The sequence below is a fragment of the Littorina saxatilis genome, linkage group LG12, assembly GCF_037325665.1.
Source record: "Littorina saxatilis isolate snail1 linkage group LG12, US_GU_Lsax_2.0, whole genome shotgun sequence".
NCBI lineage: Eukaryota > Metazoa > Mollusca > Gastropoda > Littorinimorpha > Littorinidae > Littorina > Littorina saxatilis.
In genome coordinates this window covers 41744451-41769449 of record NC_090256.1, presented here as the reverse complement: position 1 = coordinate 41769449, position 24999 = coordinate 41744451, and the positions used below count along the sequence as shown (strand labels likewise).

At 41.2% G+C, this 24999-nt stretch overlaps 1 protein-coding gene across 1 annotated transcript in view; it reads right to left on the bottom strand.

Annotated features, from left to right (window-relative positions):
* LOC138981973 (MMS19 nucleotide excision repair protein homolog) overlaps positions 1-23947 on the bottom strand; it is a 30864-nt gene extending 6917 nt beyond the window's left edge. Inside the window, exons 1-22 of the mRNA XM_070355162.1 lie at positions 23817-23947; positions 21156-21204; positions 20435-20538; positions 19920-20005; positions 19047-19194; positions 18381-18506; positions 17973-18034; positions 17127-17288; positions 16600-16677; positions 16099-16176; positions 15620-15662; positions 15107-15261; positions 14496-14574; positions 12036-12249; positions 10568-10662; positions 9591-9731; positions 8078-8300; positions 7610-7700; positions 7156-7227; positions 6629-6752; positions 6057-6229; positions 4924-5110 (exon numbers count right to left, since the gene is read on the bottom strand). Of these exons, the coding sequence (XP_070211263.1) occupies positions 4924-5110; positions 6057-6229; positions 6629-6752; positions 7156-7227; positions 7610-7700; positions 8078-8300; positions 9591-9731; positions 10568-10662; positions 12036-12249; positions 14496-14574; positions 15107-15261; positions 15620-15662; positions 16099-16176; positions 16600-16677; positions 17127-17288; positions 17973-18034; positions 18381-18506; positions 19047-19194; positions 19920-20005; positions 20435-20538; positions 21156-21204; positions 23817-23895 (2569 nt within the window). The 5' untranslated portion in view covers positions 23896-23947. The remainder of the gene's footprint in view (positions 1-4923; positions 5111-6056; positions 6230-6628; positions 6753-7155; positions 7228-7609; positions 7701-8077; positions 8301-9590; positions 9732-10567; positions 10663-12035; positions 12250-14495; positions 14575-15106; positions 15262-15619; positions 15663-16098; positions 16177-16599; positions 16678-17126; positions 17289-17972; positions 18035-18380; positions 18507-19046; positions 19195-19919; positions 20006-20434; positions 20539-21155; positions 21205-23816) is intronic.
* Positions 23948-24999: the final 1052 nt, after the last annotated feature.

Sequence of the window (24999 nt, the reverse complement as noted above, 5' to 3'; positions counted from 1 at the left end):
AATTATACCCGCACGCACGCACACACAGGCAGACAGGCACTCGCACAAATACACACACACACACACACACACACACACACACACACACACACACACACACACAGATAAAGCAATGACAAAAAAAATAGCAGAAACTTACACTTCAACACTCGAACACACACACACGCACACAAACACACACACACGCACACACACACACGCACGCACGCACACAAACACACACACACACACACACATGCACACAACGACGCCCATTTTCATAGAAACACAGTAACCCCCTCGTATAAGCGGGAATGAAAGAGTGGTGGCCAATGACCCAGAACAAACAAAAGTCAAAGCTGGCAACTCAGGTTTGTATTCAGGGAAATTTGCACGAAATGCATGCAGAAGATACGACTTTTCCCTCTATTTTCTCTCTTTGGGAGCGTCAGCTCGGTTTGACATGAAAAACTGAAGAAAAGCCCTGCCTTTTTGCACTGAGAAACTGTGGAAGTAGCGTGTTTACTACTGGGTCTGGCTGTAGTACATTTACCCTCATTTACTTCCTCGTTAGCTTCCAAAGTAAACTCTTTTTTCGTCCCATGCATGCGAAAGTGAGGATGTACTTCCGATGTCACTCAAAACTTTAGAAGTAGTCGCAAAATACCCTGAGTTACTTCCTCGCTTTGCTTCGAGGTAAACCCTTTTTCCGGCCCATGCATACGAAAGTGAGGCAAGTACTTCCGATGTCACTCAAAACTTCGGGAGTTGTCGCGAACTTCCCCCATAAGCATACGGGCCCTGGTGACTCACCTGGGCCCGTATGCATGAACTAGAAGTAAGAAACACTGGAAGTAGAGGCCTCTTTTCGAAGTGGGAACTCCCGAAGTCAACTTTCTAACTGTTCACAATGCATGAACTGACTTGAACGCCAAAGTAGTGACAGCGAGAGTATTAAGGTCAAGGTCGGGGAAATTGGGGGAATCCCTACTAATACGCATGCGCACGTTTCTATCAACATTTCAGTCAACGAAAATGGCAAGGCACGTGTGCCGCTCAAAAAGAAAGTAGACACAGAGGGGCGTTCTGCGCCTTTTTCAGATGGTGAAATTGCTGTACTCTTGACAGAAGTGTTTTACGAAAGAACGGTTATTCTGTCCAAATTTCAGAACAGTCTAACTGTTAAACATAAAGACGCTGTCTGGTCCAAAATTGCCAAAGAAGTGTCGCTCTCTCTCTCTCTCTCTCTCTCTCTCTCTCTCTCTCTCTCTCTCTCTCTCTCTCTCTCTTACGACACACGCACACACAGACAAACGTACACTCATGCAAATACTGACACTATGACACAAGTGACACTGACGGCACACATAAACACACACACACACCACACACTGCACACACACACACACGCGCGCGCTCGCGCGCACACATATACACACACACCACGCACGCACACAGTCACAAACAAATAACCACACACTCACTCTCTCTCACTTTCTCTCATTCTCTCTCAATCTACACTCATACACACACTGAAACTATGATGACACAAGTGACACGTCACACACACACACACACACACACACACACACACACACACACACACACAACATACATACACACACACACACACACATACTCACCGTAGTGACACACATATACACACGCGCGTACAGTTGAAAGTCAAGACATGATATGATTTTTTCAAAGCATAGGAAGGTTTCTTTTGCAAATGAATAAAATTAACACAGAGGCAAAACCCGGTTTTTGCAGCCGGAATGCAATTGCGGAGGCTTAAAAAGGAAAAGATTAATAAAAAATATATAGCTCCCGGCGGAACTTGAACCCGGAGCTAATGAACGAGAGTCCGGAACCGTTACCACTGCACTATGTTATTCGTGTGGAATAGAGGCATGATGAAAAAAGGCATTCTGAGTTATTCAGTCGTGCTGGTTTGAAAGCTCGCCACCTTCGCCGAATGACTCGAGCACGTTTTTTTCGGTCAGTAACTGATCGAACTGTCGCTTTTGAGTCACTCTGTTTTAAGCATTTCACCTAAATTAAACAAGAATGTCACAGTCCGTGTCTATGGTGCAAGGTAGGAGACCGTCTCATTGTAGCCAAGTTACGACAGTTGCTCGATTGACGCATTTCACGTCTTCGATATTGTGTCTGAGATAATTTCCCAATGAGCTGCCTTTAAAAACGGAATGTCCTGCAATTGTAGTATGCGCTGGAGGTTTCTTTTGGATGGGTAAGGACCCTTGAGATGCGATATCGTCGTATAATTATGTCAAGCGAGAGGCCCTTGACATTGGAAGTGGGAACTTCGAAAGCAAAGTTGCCAGCTACTCGGTATGCACGAGCTAAATTGAACGCCGAAGTAGTGGCTTCGAGAGTTCTGAGGTCAAGGTCGAGAAAATTGGGGGAATCCCAATTAGTGCGCATGCGTTTGTAAACGGTAGGCTTGGTGACCAGAAGAAACAAATCTCATCGCGAGTTCGTAAATGGGCAAACGTTGATCGCGCTGTAGCTTTTACTATAATTGTTGTTTTTAACTGGTTGAACGAAAGCTGTGATAATTGTCCTTAAATAGAATGACTGTCTATAATAATGATTTCGTTGACCAGAATGTTGGGGACAATAAAAAAAGGTTGTTTATGTGGTAGCGAAGTCGGTTAACTTAAAACTCTTTTTGTAGTGTTTTTTTTAATGATTGTGTATCGGTAAAACTGCTGGACAAAAATAGTTTGGTCAGAGCGAATGTTTGTGTTACTGGTAAATTTAAAAAGGCAGAACTCCATTTTTTGGGAATCAAGATATAAGGTGTAGTGAAAAGAAGATAAGTTCAGCGAATTTCATATTATTTGAGAAAATGTGTGTCCGAATTTTTAAAACAGAAAAATTGTTGTACTTAGGTGTTTGTAAATTACGTTTGTCCTCGTTAATTGTGAAGAGGATGTATGTTTATATAAAGTTCAAAGTCAAGATTGGATTTTTGTAGCCTACGTGCGTGTGTGCATGTGTATTAGACATAATACATAGACATAGAACACTTTATTATCTCAATTACGATAAACTCGGGTGTGGTGAATCACAATAAACAGCATAAAACGTAAGAACATGAATAAAATATCAAGGCGCAAATATAGTCAGCTCATCATAGTGTGGGGAGTGGGTACACACACACACACACACACATACACACACACACACACACACACACCACACCGTCGAACACACACATAACGTCGAACACACACACACACACACACACACACACACACACACACACACACACCGTCGAACACACACACCGTCGAACACACACACACCGTCGAACACACACACACCGTCGAACACACACATAACATCGAAAACACACACACACACACACACACACACACACACACAAACACACACACAAACACACAAACACACACAAACAAACACACACACACAAACACACACACACACGGCACGCGCGAACACGCAAACAAACGTATGAAGGAACAGACGCACAATTATACCCGCACGCACGCACACACAGGCAGACAGGCACTCGCACAAATACATACACACACACACACACACACACACACACACACACACACACACACACACACACACAGATAAAGCAATGACAAAAAAAATAGCAGAAACTTACACTTAAACACTCGAACACACACACACACACACACACACGCACACGCACACAAACACACGCACGCACGCACACAAACACACACACACACACACACACACACACACTCACACATGCACACAACGACGCCCATTTTCATAGAAACACAGTAACCCCCTCGTATAAGCGGGAATGAAAGAGTGGTGGCCAATGACCCAGAACAAACAAAAGTCAAAGCTGGCAACTCAGGTTTGTATTCAGGGAAATTTGCACGAAATGCATGCAGAAGATACGACTTTTCCCTCTATTTTCTCTCTTTGGGAGCGTCAGCTCGGTTTGACATGAAAAACTGAAGAAAAGCCCTGCCTTTTTGCACTGAGAAACTGTGGAAGTAGCGTGTTTACTACTGGGTCTGGCTGTAGTACATTTACCCTCATTTACTTCCTCGTTAGCTTCCAAAGTAAACTCTTTTTTCGTCCCATGCATGCGAAAGTGAGGATGTACTTCCGATGTCACTCAAAACTTTAGAAGTAGTCGCAAAATACCCTGAGTTACTTCCTCGCTTTGCTTCGAGGTAAACCCTTTTTCCGGCCCATGCATACGAAAGTGAGGCAAGTACTTCCGATGTCACTCAAAACTTCGGGAGTTGTCGCGAACTTCCCCCATAAGCATACGGGCCCTGGTGAGCATATGTGACCCTCCACCACAAAATGAGTCGTATGTCACCTCGCGCGGTTCTGCGCTAGGCTTAATATAAGTCCGGGGAGTGTCTGGTAACAGTGTGAGGGTCACCTTAGTCACAGGCTTATAACTCAAACAGTTTTCGCTCTTTTCTAAAACGGTTTTCACCACTGGATAGAGCATAAAAAACTCTTTAGGAAAATGTAAAAATATGAAAATCATGCAAAGGTGACATGTGACTCATTCCGTGGTGGAGGGTCACATATATGCATATTAATCATATGTTCCATGTCAACTTGTTAACAAAGACAAAAATGTGAGCAATATAATGTACCAAGGTTCTGAGCATGTTGCTGTGTGGCATATAACACACACACACACACACACACACACACACACACACACACACACACACACACACACACACACACACACACACACACAACACACACTCACTCCGTCCCTCACTCACATAAGAGACATGTCTTCATTCGGCAACATTATATTCATAACGCCAGTACTTGACACCTTTCATTCAGAAGATAACTTTGTCTCTCTTTTGCATTCTTATGACCAACAATAAGTCTCTACAATATTAACAGAGGGAAACTCTCTCTCACCAGACTGAGCGTTCTGGAAGCCATCCAGTAAGTGCGCAAGGTTCTGTATCAAGAATCGTTGCTGGAATGTTGGTGTGATGTTTGCATTCACTTCCGCACACAACACTTCAGGAAAAGGTGCCAGAATCATGCAGAACCCCTCCGCTGCTTTGGGACCTAACCTTTGGTCAGACAGGAAGCCTGTAAGCTGCACACAGACAGATTGCCACTAGCTGTTGTGCATATTGTACTACACAATTTAAGACCCATCAAAAATAAAATAAAATAATAAAGTCTCAAAATGTAAAAGGATTATAACTTAAGGTGGATTTTAAGGATTTTAGGATTATAGGATTTGATATAGTCCTGTGAGATTGCCCCTATGGAATTTCGGATTTTCTGACTAGGGAAAGCGAGCTGCCATTCAGTACGGTGCTACCCAATATTTTTGTCTTTTTCCTGCATAAGCGTATTTAAGTTTTCAAGCCCTGACACTTTTGGCTGTGAGCTTGGGATCTTTATCCTGCACATGCGTGCACACGTGGTTGTTCGGGCGTTGAGGAAAGTTTGCACAAAGTTTACTCTGGAAAATAAATCACATACCGAACATTGAGATCACACCTACGCTGATAAAGACAACTGGTCTGGAAACCAGTACCGCCACCGACTGAACAATATCTGAGATAAATCTGTAGCTGTTATGAAAAGAAAATCTAACACACAAAAAAAGGATCTGAAAGGAGGGGGGAGGGGAGAAGTATGTGTATGTTCTTACATTTAAAAAAATGTTGACTGTATATGTATACAGTGCTTATCTTCTCCCCTCTCTATGGCAAGTTAATGAACTTCAAATTCAATTTCTATTCTGTTGGGGAGTGGGGACAAACAGAGCAGGAATATCAGATTGAGATGGCAAAGAAGATGCACCAAGCAATAAGTCTCACTGATAAGAAAATAAGCAACAGACTACACTTTAACAATGACAGTGAATTACAGGAGTTGTTAGACTGATACTTTGATCCAGAGTGAGCAGACCGATTAGCTCAAGGTGATGCATTCAGTTCCAGATTAAAAAAAAAAAGTTAATGTGTCTGTGTTCTACTTTCTACAAAAGTCTGACAAAATACTTTCAACAAAATAGCAAGGGCTCTTACCTGGCCTGTTAGCTCGGATGACAGTTTATGACCTCTGACCACCACAGCCTTGACCAGCCAGGTCAAGAGGTTCAAGGTCCTATGCTGAAGGTCAAGGTCTGCATGAGGTCGCTTGGTGAGTGTAGGGGTCAAGGTGGTGCACAGTCCTCTCACAGTGCTGTCCAGCCACTCGCCTGCCCACAGGTAAGACAACATTTTAAAAAGAGAAACTATATCATATATTCAGTGTGTTGTACAACAGAGTGAAATAAATACCAAAAGTTTTCAAGTTAAGCACACACAAAAATATACAAAATCAGGGCTGAAGTTTGGTGTCGGCAGTTGGCAGAACCCCAAACCGTCATTCAAATTGTCGAAAAATGATCCTTCATTGCAGCAGATCTAGCACCTTTTTCTCCAAGAAAGAAAAGTAGGTGCCAAAAACCGCTTTAAACTTTGAAAAATTTACCAAAAAACATGGCCATGGCCTTTCATGGCCATTTTAGGAAATTCGAAACAAAAACAAATCCTGACAAAATCCCTGTAAAACACAAGCAGGTGAAAGCCAGTAATCAGAGGTACATGCCACACACCTGCTGGCATTCTGTTGACGAGTGCGGCCAGACAGCGACATGCCTGTTGGTGTGTGTGGGTGTCTTCAGTCTGCAGCGCCAAGTCTGGTAGCTGGGACACCAACTGCTCCCACACATCATCTTTCTGCAATGGGAAGACACAACCTCCTTTTACATCATTCATTCACTTTGTACACACTAGCTTATCTTATTCTTTCTGTCTTAATTGTCTTCATTTTGTCTTTTTGAATTTTTGTTATCGACTTTAAAATAAGCACAATATTTTTTGTCTTCTTCTTAAAACCAAAGGAAGCAAGCATTCTAAATAGAGAGAAGAGAAAGTGAGAGTTATGCAGAACCAGGCTCCTGGGCTGAGGGGCTTGAAATGAAACTGGGTTCCACTCAACTGGGTGGGAACCATCTGCGGGGTCTGATTGGTTGAAATCACAACAAAACTAAAACCCAGTTGGATGGAACCCAGTTTCGCTTCGTGCACCTCAACCCTGGGTGAAGAAAGCAAAATGATTAAATGAAATGTTCACGCCCACCTTGACATCTAAGCGTGGTATGACAGCCAGCAAGAGCTGAACTAGTCGTGACAGTTGCCATGGTGAGGTTGCCTGCAACACAAGACAACGCCTGATAACAATGAACCTGAAATTTGTTGGGTAACGCAACAACACTAAAATAAAGAGTTGTATGTTCAAATGTCACACACACACACACACATTGCTTCACAGTTGTATGCTTAACATGTTAAAATTCACACACAAAAAATGATATTAACAAAAAGTTCTTTTTTCTTCAACACAGCTATGCATGCACACACACGCACACACACACACACACACAAGCAGACACAGACAGAGAAATATATGCACACATATGCACACACACACACACACACACACACACACACACACACACACATACACACAAACCTGAATTGACCATTCAGTCAAACTAAACAATCTGAATCAAAACATGCGGCAGTCATTATACCTTGAGAGGAGATGCGTCTGCATGGTCACCCCCAGAGTTGTTCCCCTTTATAACGACACTGCAGATCATACCCACCACAGACTGGGAGGCCCTATAACGAGAAGGAGACAAGGTAAGACACAGAGGATACATGAGCATTCTGACAGGCAAAAATGAGTTTAGTGTTATATCTGGCAAGTTCTATCTCTCTCTCATACATACACAGGCACAAACACACACGCACGCATGCTCACACACACGCACAATTCTAACAATCCATTACAGTGACCCCCCCCCCCCCTTCCCCTCCCCTGCTCCCTCCCTAAAACCTTCTTTCTGAGACAATCTGTTCATAACATCAGTAAATTTATCTCAATTCTTAAGACTCCCTCCTCTGGTATGACCTGATTTTCTCAGATTATAGGCGGTCTTAAAAGAAGTAGGGGGAGGAAGGGGGATCACTGTAACAACACAAATAACCCAACTCACTGTGAGTCCAGTAGCAAGACAAGACAGCGCAGACCACGGACAAGAGTGGACAGCACTGTGACGTGAACGTGTTGCTTGTCAGCTGACCAGGACCTGCACCCTGACCACAGGAAGCCCAGGACGCCAGACAGAGCAGTGGACACCAGGAACTGAGGGGGAAGATGACCGCGCACCAAAACACTGGCCAGGCTGTTGGACACAGGTACCATGCACTCTTCATAGCCTGGAAACAACAGAGTGATCCTCACTGTAAGCATGTTTACACATCATACATGAGGGGGTATCAAAACAGGAACAAGTACAGTGGAACCCCCCATTTAAGACCTCCCCAAATCTCATAAAAAATCAGGTCTTAACTCTCTTCATGCCACCGGCGGTAGCGTCCGCCAGCCTTTGTGTCTATACCACTGCACCACCGTCGGTAGCTACCGCCGAGAAAATGTATGTCGTGAACTGGCTCATTTGCATACTGACCTCTAGTACAACGCATGCGTACTGAATAAAAACTTTTTAACTTCCGCCCTCTTCATTCAAATTGCAGGAGCGTGCTTGTTTTCGGGTGAAAACTACAAAAGAAGATTCGTTTGTGGCGATTTGTGGTCTGGAGACGTAATGGGCGCTTTTTGGGCAGAGTTGTTAGGCAATAATGACAGCGACGACGATGCTTTTGAAGGATTTTCTTTGGAAGAGGTCGCCGAATCGATGAGGAAACTGCACATGTATGCGATCAGAGTGTTGCAAGAGTCTGATTCCGATGAAGAAGACGACGAAGTGATCGGAGATCCGAAAATCAGTGCTTACGATTGTGACAGGTTACGAGTTCTGTGAGTTTCAACCTTTTTATTTTTGCTGTGTCACCGTGTCGTCTTCTGCTACCCAAGTTTGAGCATCAATGTCTTGTACATTCATTTTGTCATTCTCACAAAAAATTTCAGGGCAATGCAATGAAAACTTTTTTTTTAATGATTTTTTAATTCGGTAGGTGGTTAAATTACCAATTTCCCCAAAAACGCTTGGTTTACAGGTACAGGTACGTGAGGAAGAGTGTAAAATTACATGGCGTGAGGAGAGTTAAAAAGTAGGGAGTCTTAAATTAGGGTGTCTTAAAAGGGGGGTTCAACTGTAAGAGTGTCAGGGTCTTTATGTGCTGTGGAAGAGTTGTAGTCCTTAAAAGGTGCGGCAAGATCTAAACATGACAATAGTGTCAACTTTGTGCAGACCTGCTCGTGCTTTACCCCCCTTTATATATACACACAAGCACAATACCAAGTACCGACAAAAAAAGATCCAGTAATCCATTTCATGACTGCCTAGATGATGGGGTAAAAATGGTCATACACATCATATCTGATATCTGATACCAACTCGTGCAAACAACAAGAGTGTATTTGGGAGTTTCTGCCCATGAACGCAGATGAAAAAGCAGAAGATATCTAGCACACAGTACTGTAAAAAGGTAGTGTCCGCTCTATTACACACAAAAAGTGATCACACAAAACAAAGCAATGGATACCTGTTTGAAAAGCTTGGAGTAAGCGGAGAAGGGCCTGGCAAACTTTCACCCCTGTCACATCATCCACCGCTACAGCAGCCAGGAGAGCGGCACTGTTGTCAAACATCTTGCGGCTCTCACAGGCGTCGTATAGTGCTAGGTCTGTCCACACAGCAATCAAGTTGGTACATAAATAAAACTGTTCAGAATGCATGCCCAGGTTAAACTGTTCGCTGCCAGGAAATACAGTCAAACTTGTCCATAATGACCACCCAAGGGATCGATCAAAAGTGGTTGTTTCAGGCCGGTGGTCGCTATGGGAAGGTGAATTATATCGAGAAAAAAACCTTGTCGGGGATCATTTGGGGTGGTCGTTGTGGGCAGATGGTCGCTTCCGTGGTCGTAAGGGCAAGTTCGACTATATATACAAAAGCATTACCTGTGTTTATCTGAGTTGACAACTTACAGTGTGCCTTTGATGTATAAATGAATACACTACACATTATTTGTTTGTTGTTTTTCTTCTCCTTCTGCAGTTGTCTATTTAATGGTTTGTTGCCTGTTAAAGTAAGTAACTCAAGACGTCAATTATGTCTTGCAGGTACATGTAGCAAAAAGGTTAAAGGTAAAACATAAAAAGTTACCTTCCTTAGCTGTAAATAGGATCAGGTACCCATTTGCAGTTAGGTTGACTGGAGAGCGCTTGAACAAATAATGGTGGCATATGTATATGCCCTGTGTGAGGGTTGAACCCAGCCTCCTGGCATCAGAGGCACACATTTTAACCCCTATTCCAATCTGGCTATTTGCAAGCCCAGCAGAGTGCAATTTTCAGAACCCAAATCAATCCCATTTTCTTGGTTGCACCTAGGTACATTGGCTAAGCTCATTCTTAAGAAAAAGCGTTCATAAACGTATTTGTCTCATTAGAGCCTAACAGTTTAACATAGGATGAAACACTACAGGAAGTAAAGCAAAGTTTAGAGACAAGAACTTACTGTTTTGTAACACCTGGCTGAGGTGAGAAATGATGCCATCACACAGCTGTGCTTGCTGCCTTGCCACCTTGCTCAGAGCTTTCACACCCTCTTCCCTGAAACACAGAACAATGATGAACACCAATATTTTGCAACAAAAGCTTCACAGTAAAATGTTAGAATGTGAAGTTGGTTTGAAAACTGAGCACAGAAACAAAGTTAAGCAACCAAGTGTACCACCGCGGATTGAGCATTTTATACAGTGGAACCCCCCCTTGTAGGACCTCCAAGAATCTGAAAAAAAATCAGGTCTTAAAATGAAGGTAAATCTACAGACATAATGAACAGAAAATCTGAAAAAGCAAGTTCTTAAAACGAAGTTTTAAACTGGAGGGTCTTAAAAGGGGGGTTCTTCGAAAAAATAGCAGAATCCCTGACTAAGTTGACGAACAGATTTGCCCAATACCAAGACCGCCGCATTTTTACGTTACAGTCTGCTGCATCTTAATTTAATGCACACACAGACTTCACCTTCACAACCAGGTTGACTTCAAGGTCAACTTCAATGTCATACTTTGCTGTGGGCAACGCAGCGAGCTGTTGTGATGTGTACAATTTAAAATAACCTCAGCATTTAAGTATAGTCAGGCCTGGGAATGAGGAAAAGTGGTTTGGGCGTACTGACGGGAATATTTTGCGTTTTAAGCATATCTAAGGGCACACGGAGGCTCTTTTCTTACACAATAAGAAAAGGACTTTGTCGTATTTACGACGAAAGGTGTATCATTCCCAGGCCTGATAGTGGAACCCCACTTTTAAGACCTCCAAAATCCTGAGAAAATAAGGTCTTAAAAAGGAGGGAGTCTTAATATTACAGAATACAGAATACAGAATACAGAATACAGTATTTATTGAGCCAAGTGACATTAAAAAACATTTAAAGCACAAGGAATTTCGCGTAGTGTTGGTAAAATCACGCACACACACACACACTGACACACACACCCACACATACACTGACATACACACCAACACACACATGCCCACACTACAGCAGTCACGACCACACCATCACACGCAGGGCAGACATGAGGTAAAACAAATGGCAATCATCTATCAAAAGAAAATGTACAAAGAGTGGTCTAAGATGCTGGTGGAAGGGTCTACACAGAATACAATTTTATAATCTAATGCATAGTTAGAACTAGCCCATCCCCTCCACCCACCCACTCATGAATAACTAAAATAATGCAGCTAAAAAAAATGTTGAACATTTGGAAATCAGGAATCACACATCAAAGTCCCACTCAACCCCCCCCTCCCCACCACCACCACCACCACTACCTAACACTGAGTCACATATGGGAGTATTGTAGAGGTTATGAACAGAAAGTCTGAGAAAACGGGGTCTTAAAATCTAGGGAAGTCTAAATTGGGGGTTTTACTGTAGCGCAGTGTCTCCTGACATCCCACCATTGTTAATCCTCACCTCAGATCATCAGTGTCAGCCGTCAACGCCCTGGTCATCATTTTCTCTGCGGTGCAAGAAATCTCGTCGGCAGTGAAGACAGCGCCCCACGCAGACAAGGCACATAACCCTCTCATGCCCAAGACCTGAAGCTGGGAGTCTTTGCTAGCCAGCAGTCTGTCACAGACCTCTTGAAGCTTCCCACGAAAGTCTTGTAGAAGGCTCCAGTCAAGGGCTAAAATGATCCAGGATAAGGTGATAGGGCATGAAACACCATATAGAACCTAACGATATATCATACAGTAGTCTGCCATGCAATGCCATGAAATACATCACCACACAGCATACCAAACCATACCCCTATTCACTCCAATTCAATCCTACTACCTGGAATGTTATTCATTTGTCCCATCCACATCATTTGTATATTTATCCAGACGGGCGCAGTGGCGCGGTGGTAAGACGTCGGCATCCTAATCGCTGCCGCCTGGTGGGTTAAGAGTGGAGATTATTCCCATCTCCCAGGTCAACTTATGTGCAGACCTCCTAGTGACTTAACCCCCTTCGTGTGTACACGCAAGCACAAGACCTTGCGCACGGAAAAGATCCTGTAATCCATGTCAGAGTTCGGTGGGTTATAGAAACACAAAAATACCCAGCATGCCTCCCCCGAAATCGGCGTATGCTGCCTAAATGGCGGGGTAAAAACGGTCATAAACGTAAAAATCCACTCGTGCTAAAAACATGAGTGAACGTGGGAGTCTAAGCCCATGTACGAAGAAGAAGAAGTATATTTATCGACAGCCTTGCGCATTTAACAATGAAATTCAGCAGTCCCTTTAACCCCAACAAGGCACAGAAAGTCAAGCTTCCACTACATAAAAAAACAAGTCGCGTAAGGCGAAATTACTACATTTAGTCAAGCTGTGGAACTCACAGAATGAAACTGAACGCACTGCATTTTTTTTACAATGACCGTAGTCCGCCGCTTGTGCAAAACGGAGTGAAACTGACGAGCCTGTTTAGCGCGGTAGTGGCAGGGATCGCGTTTACCGGTAATTTCCGGTATTTTACCGATTGAGATTTGCCAATACCGATAATAAAATGGGTGCTCGGTCGGACGTACCGATTGTTAATTGGTTTGACCGGGGAAAAAAAAAGAGTGGGAAAAATCATCCTTTATAAAGAATCCATGGTCTGTACGAGAGAGAGAGAGAGAGAGAGAGAGAGAGAGAGAGAGAGAGAGAGAGAGAGAGAGAGAGAGAGAGAGAGAGAGAGAGAGAGAGAGAGAGAGAGAGAGAGGTGCATGGCTTGTTGTGACAGGTGTCATGTTGATAGAATGTTGCCATTATCTCATGGAAAACAAATTGATGAGGCTTGGTGTCGCAAGGTCGTGTTAACGAAATGTAAAAAATGACGTCAAAATAACAGCAGAATGCTAAAGCCGGCATGCGATCATACTGGAAAATCACGTACGCACACCAGCTCCGCTCTCTCATTCTCTCTCTCTCTCAGCGACAGATGTGTTGTGCGGCAGTCGCTTTGAAATGGGGGGGTAACCCGAATTTATTCCACAGAAAACGTCTGCGTGTCAATAGCATTGATAAACATTGATTTAGTCATTGTTTTCCTTTGACATTGCCTTGGCAGATTGACCGATTTTCGTGAGAGCATTGTGGTCAGCTTATGATGTCATACCGGTTTGAAAAATATCTAGCGCGATCACTGTAGTGGTTTCGCTGTGCTGCATAGCACGCTTTTCTGTGCCTCTCTTCGTTTTAACTTTCTGAGCGTGTTTTTAATCCAAACATATCATATCTATATGTTTTTTGAATCAGGAACCGACAAGGAATAAGATGAAAGTGTTTTTAAATTGATTTTGAAAATTTAATTTTGATCATAATTTTTATATTTTTAATTTTCAGAGCTTGTTTTTAATCCAAATATAACATATTTATATGTTTTTGGAATCAGGAAATAATGAAGAATGAGATGAATGTAAATTTGGATCGTTTTATACATTATTTTTTTGTTTACAATTTTCAGATTTTAATGACCAAAGTCATTCATTAATTTTTAAGCCACCAAGCTGAAATGCAATACCGAAGTCCGGCCTGTGTCGAAGATTGCTTGGCCAAAATTTCAATCAATTTGATTGAAAAATGAAGGTGTGACAGTGCCGCCTCAACTTTTACAAAAAGCCGGATATGACGTCATCAAAGACATTTATCAAAAAAATGGAGAAAAAAACCCCGTCCGGGGATATCATCGCCAGGAACTCTCATGTCAAATTTCATAAAGATCGGTCCAGTAGTTTAGTCAGAATCGCTCTACACACACACACACACACACACCACGACCCTCGTCTCGATTCCCCCTCTATGTTAAAACATTTAGTCAAAACTTGACTAAATGTAAAAAGACTGCAGACACAGTGACACAAACTCACAAATTTCACAGAAAATCACAGCAGGTGCTTACCAGTTTTAGAGCTCTGAGCGTCTGCTATGTGTTGCAAAAGAGACGACACTTCTGTGAAGAAAGCAGTATGTTGCTCCAGCTGGAAGTCAAGTAAGAAAGAACAATAAACAACACGGGAATTCAGAGGCTTAAGTCAAGTAAGTCAAATAACACATTCTGCACATATGCAGTTGAAGAAGCCCAAGAAGATGCATATCCACTCTGAACTGTATTCACTATTGTGGTGTTAAACTCAAACAAAAGCAAGTGCATACACAAACACACACGTACTCAATATTCAAAATTGATTTACTGTCTAGAAACTCGTGCTATGAGGAACACATGCCATTTGTGCTCTATGTAATTCAACACCCCCCAGCTCTCACTCTCATTCTCATAACATACAACAAGAAAGTAAATAAATGAGTAAAGTTCTGATAGAATAAAATTCAGCAGAATAATATAAACATGACTAGAATCACAAACTAAAGATCAGGAGAAAATATTTGCTGTAAGCTGTAGGCTTGTTGTTTTTATACTTATACATTTATGTAAATTTTATGAATATATAAACAGAAATAATCAAAACATGGTTTAAACAGGAGATACCATAAAACTACAAAATACCATACCTGTGATAATTTTTGGCAAACACTGCAGACAACAGGCACGAGACGTGAAGCAACCGCATGGCACACGAGCGGACTGGCAGACGCCATAGTACACAGTATGCGTGTCGAGGACATTCTTGCTGCAAGGTTTTCTGATTCAACTTGTCGCACCAAATCTAGTGAGCAACAGAAAGCAATGACACCAATGAATATGTTCAAACTGACTGAATGAAATTCTTGCAACCATTTACTGTGACAAAGTGATGGGAAAAGTTGCACAATAAACAAATGCACCAAAACTATCATATCTAGTCTGAGAAAATGGAATCAACAAAGAACACACACACGCATGCATGCACACACTCACACATCCACGCACGCACACCGACACACATGTGTTCTGAGGTCTTGCTGCAGAAAACATAGATTTGTTTTAATTTGAATACAATGCCAACCCATTTTGTTACAAGAAACCATCTGCTTTTACTAGTTTTAGCATCTACATCTGTGAAGTGATTAAGTTTGAAATCTTACTTGCTCCAGTTTCTGCCATGAACTCGCCAAGCTGCTGAGGTACCTGTCACAAGAACAATGTTTTCAGTAAATAATGTGATCCCACCATAGTAGATAAGTAATAATGACAAAATGGAACTAAATTAGTCTTTGTCTGCCTTAAACTTTTATACTGATTTTCATGTTAAGCTAAACGAACACCAGTATGACTTAACTGCAAGTCAGAGTGGCAAGCACGCTACAGTGGAACTCCCCCCTATTAAAACCCTCAACTTAAAACTTCCTCCTTTATAAGACTTTGCAGATCTTCTGTTCATTATGTCTGTCAATGTACCCCCATTTTAAGACTTTTTCCGTGTTAGACCCGATTTTCTCAGATTCTTTGAGGTCTCAAAAGATGGATTTCACTGAATTTCTGATACTTCTGTATGCAGAGAAAGTTGCCATTTTCTATTGTTTGAACCCATATTTAATGTCCATTCAATAGGTACAACAGTTACCTGTGACACCTGTGCAGCAATAGCAGTCAGAGCGTGTAAGGATGCCTCCACCACATCCTCTGGTGACCCTGCTCTCACCTACAGCACCAAAACAAAACTCTACATCACCTAATGATTCAAAAACATAACAAATGCAGTTTAAAAAAAATTAGGTCACCACAGTGCGGCCTCAACTTTTGCAAAATTCGAATATGACATCATCAAAGACGATGAAAAAAACTCTGGAGGAACTCACATGCAAAGTTTCATAAACAACTGTTGGGTAGTTTTCTAGGAATTGCTGTGCACACATATACACACATACATACAAACACCACCACACTCATCTCAATTCCCAGTCTATTTAAAAACATTCAGTCAAGACTGCCTTGTCTAAATGTAAAAAGAAACATGAGCACTAAGAATACAAAATGAGAATCAAGGATTAAATCACGTCTGTAACGCGGACAGACAAAAAGAAGAAAAGAAGAACAACCCTACAACAATTAATAAGAAACTCACCTCTCTCATAACCTGCGTTGTCAAGGACCCAAGATACTCTTGAAGATGTCTTGTTCCATAGATAGGCAAGCAGGCACACTGAAAATTAGTTAAGCAAAATAAGAGTGACTCTGTTAGCTCCATCTTGTCCGTAGAAACATGTCTACAATCATAGTGTGAGAGCAAACTAATTCAGACACAGTGGTACCTGTGATATGAAGCCCCTCCAATGAGAGGACATCTCCAACATAACAGCTATCTTCGGTTGTCCTTGGTCTACTACTTTGATCAAAATATACTTGTCATAACAGACCACCTGCAATTCAGGGACATGTTTGGCTGGTCCCAAAGAGAGCAACAACAAGAAGGTTACAACCATTCAATACAGACAAACACTGAAGAAAAAATAAACACAAAAATACACAAAGAGTAAGCACAGCCCAATCCCATTCCCTCCCCAAATCTCTTTTCCTGGCTCTGCCGTCTGTACCAAAAAAATGCTTACAAATAAAAATTAAAAATATTTAAAAAAAAAAAAGACCACCCACCAGTGTCTTGAGGGAATCAAGTTTAGCAGACGTCACATCTGAGGTAAGTTTTTCCATCAGCAGAGGATAGCAGTACTGTGCAAAGGCAGGGGTGGCGGACATTACACCGCACAGTGTCTCAGACAGATCCCCACGTGTTATACCATGGGGGTCATTTGGTGGCTGAAATAAGCGCAGAAAAAAACACATTTGGATATGATCAAACAAAGAAAAAAGAAAAAAAATAGGTTGGGTGCAAGCCAAGAAACACGAGCATGTTTGTTTGTTTGTTTGTTTGCTTAACGCCCAGCCGACCACGAAGGGCCATATCAGGGCGGTGCTGCTTTGACATATAACGTGCGCCACACACAAGACAGAAGTCGCAGCACAGGCTTCATGTCTCACCCAGTCACATTATTCTGACACCGGATCAACCAGTCCTAGCACTAACCCCATAATGCCAGACGCCAGGCGGAGCAGCCACTAGATTGCCAATTTTAAAGTCTTAGGTATGACCCGGCCGGGGTTCGAACCCACGACCTCCCGATCACGGGGCGGACGCCTTACCACTAGGCCAACCGTGCCGGTCACGAGCATGTGTGCACACACACACACACACACACTCTAACCTAAAAAGAAAGACCCAGGAAAACTTTGTTAATCTACAAGTAACATGAAGCTGGTAGCATGCAGTTTTAACCTTTCTACTATAGACAATCTTCGGAAACAAACTCTGTCAGGTTTGTATGGGATGTGAAAGAGTGAACACTCAGTAAAAGCAAGAGTATTCACTCTTTCACTGCGTTCTTTCCGGAGTTTGTCTATTTGTAATTTTGTGTGAAAAAGATATGTGTAAGATTAGCTTACTGGCACAAAGTCGATTGGAAAATAACAGGAGTTGACTTCAAACATATCTTCCTCCATGGGACCTAAACAACAAAGAAAAACAAATTAATCAGTAACGATATCATCAATGTTTATAAAGAGAGAGAGGATACATCTCACAAACGTAAAAGCAAAAGTGCAAAGCTGTAGCAAACCACCACTTTAAATATGCAGACAATGAGACCATGGCTGCATTATAATATTTTCCTAAATCAAATAATTCCATTTTTTTGTACGGAAAACATACCGGCATATAAAATGGTGCATGAGTGTGGTACTGTGTGTGTATCACAGACAATTGGTGTTTAGGCCTAAACAAAAAACAACCACACAGAAATCAGTTTTTGGCCTTCTCATCGGAAACAAATATTTTATTTTGTTTAGTCTTACCCAGACTAAAATGTTGGCAGATAATGGTGGAGCAACGAAAAGCCAAAATCAGGTTCCTTGGGTCTTTTTCTCCGTCCATCTGTTGAACGTAGCCACACACAAAGGTGTCTCCCAGTGCCTGGAGGTCTGTTGCAAAGAGGTTCAAAATTATATGCTACTAATATTGTTGATCAAAATATGACATTTTTCACAGATCGACACAGTCATTGTTCTCCGAGACTGTGTTTCTGTCGAGATCTGTGTCAAATGTCATGTTTTTTGTCAAAAATACAGATAACATTATTTATCGATCCATTCTAGTAAACATTCCTTTAAATGTTATGATTGAACACACACAAACAAGCAATCTTTTATAGTCTTGGCCAACCGCCTAAATTTGAGTTTTAGTTGGCCTCTGACATAACATGTGTCAAAGAAGGGAAATCCATTGTTCAATTCAACATGCGTAAAAGAGGAGGCTAAGGATTGTCTTAACTTCTGAAAATTACCAACACTTTTGTGGCCATTTCAGCAAAAGTGGCAAAGAAAATAAATCCTAGCAATCCCTGCACATACACCTCCAGTCAGCACACACATATCAGCAAAATTAGCTAAGCATGCCCCTCATAGTGAGGGCCTAAGCGATCATGCTACTAATAAGCAGGTGATTGCTATGCCACTCGTTACCAGGTAAGTGTGAAGTCAGCAGATTGAGAAAGATGGTGTAGGTGGCTCGGCGGTCTGCCTGTGAGAGGCTTTGGTTCTGCACCTCCTTAAAGATTTCGCTGCAGACACGGCGACTTTCATCTCCGTCAGAAAACGCTGAATAGCCGGTCTGCAAAATGACACATTGCAGAATAACTACAGAGGAATTCCCTTTTTACGACCTTCAAAAATCTAAGAAAGTCAGGTCTTAAAAGGGAGGGAATCTTAAAATGGGGGTCAATTTACAGACGCTATGAACACAACATCTGAGAAAGGAGTGTCTTAAAAGGAGGAAGTCTTAAATTTTCATAAACTTTAGTCTTCAAAATAAGACAATGCAGGACAGGTGAAGTGACGTAGTGGTAAGACATCGGCCTCCTAATCGGAAGGTCGTGAGTTTGAATCCTGATTGCGTCCGCCTGGCGGGATTTTTCCGATCTCCCAGGTCAACTTATGTGCAGACCTGCTAGAGCCTTATCCCCCTTCATGTGTTCACGCAAGCACAAGACCAAATGGCAGTGTGCACGGAAAAGATCCTGTAATCCATGTCAGAGTTCGGTGGGTTATAGAAACACGAAAACACCCAGCATGCTTCCCCCGAAATCGGCGTATGCTGACTGAATGGCCGGGTAAAAACGGTCATACCCGTAAAAACGCACTCATGCAAACACATGAGTGAACGTGGGAATGTCAGCCCATGAACAAAGAAGAAGAAGAAGAAATGATAAGTCTGCAAAACAATATAATGTAGAATAACTTGTTTGCAAAATAAAACAATGCAAAACAAAACTTTACCCGTCTCTCTGCCCATATCTTTTTTTCACGTGAACTACGTATTTCTTTGCTAGTACTGACCGCAGCAGCAAGACCATGTAAGGCAAGTGGCTGGATGGAGTGGTGGTCACTCAGCTTGGACACAAGAAAGGCTGTCACATGACCCACTGCAGTAAAAACAAAGAAATTGATTATAGAAACAAAGAAAATACAAATAACTTGTTGAGCACTTCACGTGCAATTCACTTTTATTTTTTTTCATGATTCATCTCACTTATGTTATGACTATGTTGAATTATTAATATACAGTGTTTTTTCATAACCAGAAATGTATATTTCAGCGGTTTGTACGAGTAAACACCAGGAAAACAAATTGCCAACCAGTCAGTTTTTTGCATCCGAAAGTTGAAATTGTTTCAATCAAAACAAAAGCCATCTATAGCTTTGTCATTACAGTGTTACACTTTAGTTTGACTGGTTGCTATTTTTCAGCAACTGTTTTTTGTGTGGGATGTCTTCTTCATTCCTTTGAGGTACAGTCAAACCCCCTTTCTTTTGCCCTCAGCAAAAAATATATAATTGAACCTACAGCATACCTTCTTTTTCTACCAAAAAGTCTGAAGGCAGCTTCTGCAATATGCTTGCCATGAGCTGAGTTCCTCTCCGTCGTTGCTCCACGACTGGACTGGTCAGAAATTGCCTAAAAGAATGTGTGAAGACTCAGTCATGTCATGAAAACAAGTATGAGATGTTCATAAATGTGATACTCACAATCACGCATTATATTAAGTACAGTGGAACCCCCCTTTTAAGGCAACCAAAAATCTGAGAAAATCGCATCTTAAAAAGGATTGAGGGAGTCTAGAATTGGGGGGTCTTAAAAGGGGGGGGTGACACTGTACCCACTTTAATTTTTAAGTGTTACAGAAACTTACACTAAAATAACATTTCTGTTTCACACTAGAAAAATACAAGCACAATGTGGAGACTGTGGTAGCCATGACTACAGGCACACATACTCTTGACCTGTCCGGCCCTTTTACAGTGGAACCCTCCTTTTAAGACCCCCAAAAAGCTGAGAAAATCAAGTCTCAGAATTTTAATAGAAAGGAGAGAGTCTTGAAATGGAGGTAAATTTGGAGGATTTATGAACAGCAACTCCGAAGAAACAATTAAGGTCTTAAAAAGGAGGAAGTCTTAAATTCGGGGTTCTTAAAAGGGGGGGTTCCAATGTATTTTAGTTTAGTTTGTGGGGACAAATGCAGTAAACAAAAAAATGATGGCAAGGTCAATGCTGTAGAAAGGTAACTGTCTTACCCCAGAGACTCCACCACCTGAACCAGAGTGACATCTCTCTTGTAGAGATCTGCAACGTACGACAAGGTCAAGGACTCTGTAGTGTTAGTGTTAGTCTCTAGAGATGAAACTCTCAGGTAGATATTAATTTTTCCAAAGGTCTCCCATTCAAAATCAGGCTCAATTTAAGGCTTAATTTACAGTGTTCTTGTCTGGTTCAGTACGACAGTAGTTGACCATAATATTAATAGTAGTTATTAAATGATTCAAAGCTGAGGTCAGGCACAATACTGAGCAAAAAGTACAAAATGAATGGTAGCCACTTTCTGGATTTTTGTGTGCAAAGAACTGTTTTCTTCTGGTTGTTAATGTTGTTGTATTGTGATTAAAGAGAGAATAAAGAATTAATATCATTTTACAGATTATTTTTTCTGTTGATGGTTATTTTGTTTTTGATTATTTTCCATTGAAAATGCAACTTAAAATGGCCACTGAAACCTGACAAAAATGAGTGATCTTGTTTGAGAAAGCACAATGGTAAGTGAAGCAGTTTGTAGTGTCATGTTTGTATTTATTTTGGTCAAACTAAGTGTATTTAACAATTAGATATGCTCATTTTCTTTCTTTACCGTATAATGTGTCGTTAGCGTGGACGAAAAAATTGCATTCTGTAAGTAATGCTTCGTGTCTCACTTCACACGCTGATCTAAGTCCATACCATCATCATATCTTTCACATGCAACTTGATATTTCCACTGATAATTGGAAGTTACTGAATAAAATGACACAATCTAGCACAAATAAAAGCAATCAGAAGACCTAGGGTTGTGAAAGAATGTGTGAAAGGCAATATCCGACGTTTTGCGTCACTGCGTTACTTACGTTTTTGCACTTCCAAAATCTAACGCGAAGTCGACACAGGCACACGAACGAATGTCAATCGACTCAATGCACTGCGGAAATTTCCACAGATTACGAATAAATGGCCTTCACCTTTACCACAATGCATTGAGAGGAGGTATTTTGACCTGGAAGTTGTTCGTGTCTTTGGCGTTTCGCGCAAACTTACGACATCTCAAGAGTTTTTCAGACAGACGAACTTCAAGAATCATCGATCCCTAATTGATTTTGCTGAGTTACCCAACAGGCAACTACTTTTGTTCCTGTTTTATCCAAAATCACCAGCATTTGTTTAAATTGATGCTGAACTTAGTGGATTTCGTTCGTCATTCTCGCCACTCTGCCGACATTTCTTGGTGTCTTTCAATACGAACGTCAGGAAAATTTAATCTTTTCTTGAACCAAAGTTGATATTTTTGTGATTGACTTAAAGTTTCTTCGAGTTTGTATAAAGAAAGCTCTGAAGAGGAAATTTTAGTTACATTTTCCTGCATTTTAATAGTGTGGCTTGTTTTAGATTACGTTCGTATTTCTGACACCATTTTCGTTTCGTGTCACTCGAACCAACGCAATCAGCAATTCAGTTCATCGTGGTAGATGGCAGATACAATGTAAATCAAAACATGTTTACGTATGTTATCTTCTACAGAAAACAGAAAAAGAAAACAAGCGAATAAGAAAAATAATCAGTTGTGAAACGATGATAATTGATGATGTTGGTAATGTTGGACACAACAATTCAGGTGTCAAAAATAACTTACGTAATAATGTTCAGACTTTGCCTGTAACTGTGAATATTTGCCATTGTTGAATATTCAAGTATGATTTGATCATTTCAAACTGTATCAGGAACCTCTTACACACCAGACTAGATTTCAAGAGTACTAGAATTCAAGCATAACAGACTTCACAATTTTGGTGTCTTCATAACTTACGCTTGGTGTCTTCATAACTTACGCTACATCTGATTCACTTGCCATATTATTTTCAGGCCTTCACTTTTGTTTTCAGTTGTGTTGCATGGTCTACCAGAAAGGTGATCAATTAAATCAGCAGCATTACAATGCTGCCTAATCTTATGCTTGTAAAAAAGTGATGGACTTGCCAAATGATGTAAGTAATGGTGTCTTCACAACAACTATTTCTTGCTCAATTGATTTACACAAAATGTAGGTGCTGTCTGGCTGGATTTTATGGATAAAATGTAACTCAAACACTAGACAAAATCAAAGATTCCAAAAGTTTTAACTTGATAGAAATATCTTGCAGTTGGTGTCCACCAAGTACTTACATCATTGTCCATGCATACCTATGATTGACGATCAATAAAGGAAAGAGACATGAAGGCAATTATGTTTTGACTTTTATTTCCGGTAAAGCTGTGTTTTAGCTCCCATTACAATCATAGACTTTTCCATCTGAGCATTTTTTATTTTTGATGCTCATGTCAGCATTTCGTTGCTCAGTATTGTGCCTGTCCTCAGCTATGAACTGAAAACACACACACACACACACACACACACACACACACACACACACACACACACAGACCATGCACACACACACTTGTAAGCCTCCGTCTCCTTTCCGTTTCTGTCTGTCTGTCTAGTTTAAACCATTTGTCAATTTTCAGAGCACTGTGCTGTTCTGCAACTGACTTTTAATGTTACACAACTTGTGTTTCAGTCGGAGCTACCACTCAACACTGACCCGGAATCGGTAACTAGAAGAACTTATCTGAATAAACAATGCTAAAGTTCAATATTGCTGTGGAATGTATACCTCTTGCAATATCTGCAGCTTTGGAATCATCTTGTTTCAGAACATAGTCCGAAATGTGACTGGCCATGGTGGCTGCCATGATGCACAGTAGTCAACTTCCGGTTTCCCACGCTTCATCAATCCTTTTTAGAATAAAATATGGAATCACTTTATAATGCTTCAAGATTTCTTTAATAACGTGAGAGTATAAAACATGTTTAAATGTAGACATATTTACTGTCTGAATGTCAACCATTAAACAGCGACCAAAACATATACCTATCTTTAAAAGTTTTATTTCCTTAAATGGATTTGCATGTCTTCATAATTCATGAAAATAGGAATCGACCGTCTGCTACTGCCGGTGCGTGAGTGTTTTGATGTGCTGCGTAATAATTAATGATTTTTGTTACATTGCAAATTTACTGATCACATACCTTACATGGAGACAAATTCAGCTTACATCGGGCTACCGCAAGCAAATAACGGCCCTAAATTCCTGGTCTGCGCAGGGACTTGGGAAAATACCAGTCACTAACTTCTGGTGTCTGTGCATTTTCTGCCACTATTTTGTGTGTGTTTAACGTTTGTGTGTTGTTGTGGAGCTTACTCAGTTGAATTGAAGCAGTTTACTGTGCATTATCTTCAGTGATGCATATATAGGAAATATTGAATAGCTATACAAAAGGATTCAGCAGCTATTGTAAGGTTCTAGTGCACACACATGTAGTAATTTGTAGTAGTATATATGTTAGGCGCGTTTGATCAATCTGCGCGATCGCACGATCGCGCGATCGCGCTGCGCGTTTGGTGGATCGATCAAACGCGCACACATAGAATACAAGAATACAAGAATCGTTAAAACGCGCAGCTCTTATATACTTGCGCATTTGGACGATCCGTCTCACAAATCACCATACTACGCACACACACGTATGCTGGCAATGACCGGAAGTTATGACCGGAAGTAGGCCTAGCTATAAGTGTCTAAACAACAATCTGTAGGACATTTAAAAAAAGAAGAAAAAATGGGATTATATTGTACCAAACACTTAGACTACCTCAAAGACATCACATCACAGGTATATATGCGTCGAGGTTGCACCTGATCATCCATTTCACATGTATTAGCTCATTGAGTGTTTAATTGTCCTGTAATAGCAAATGATTTAAAAGTTCAGCTGTTTTCATGAGATGTCAGAGG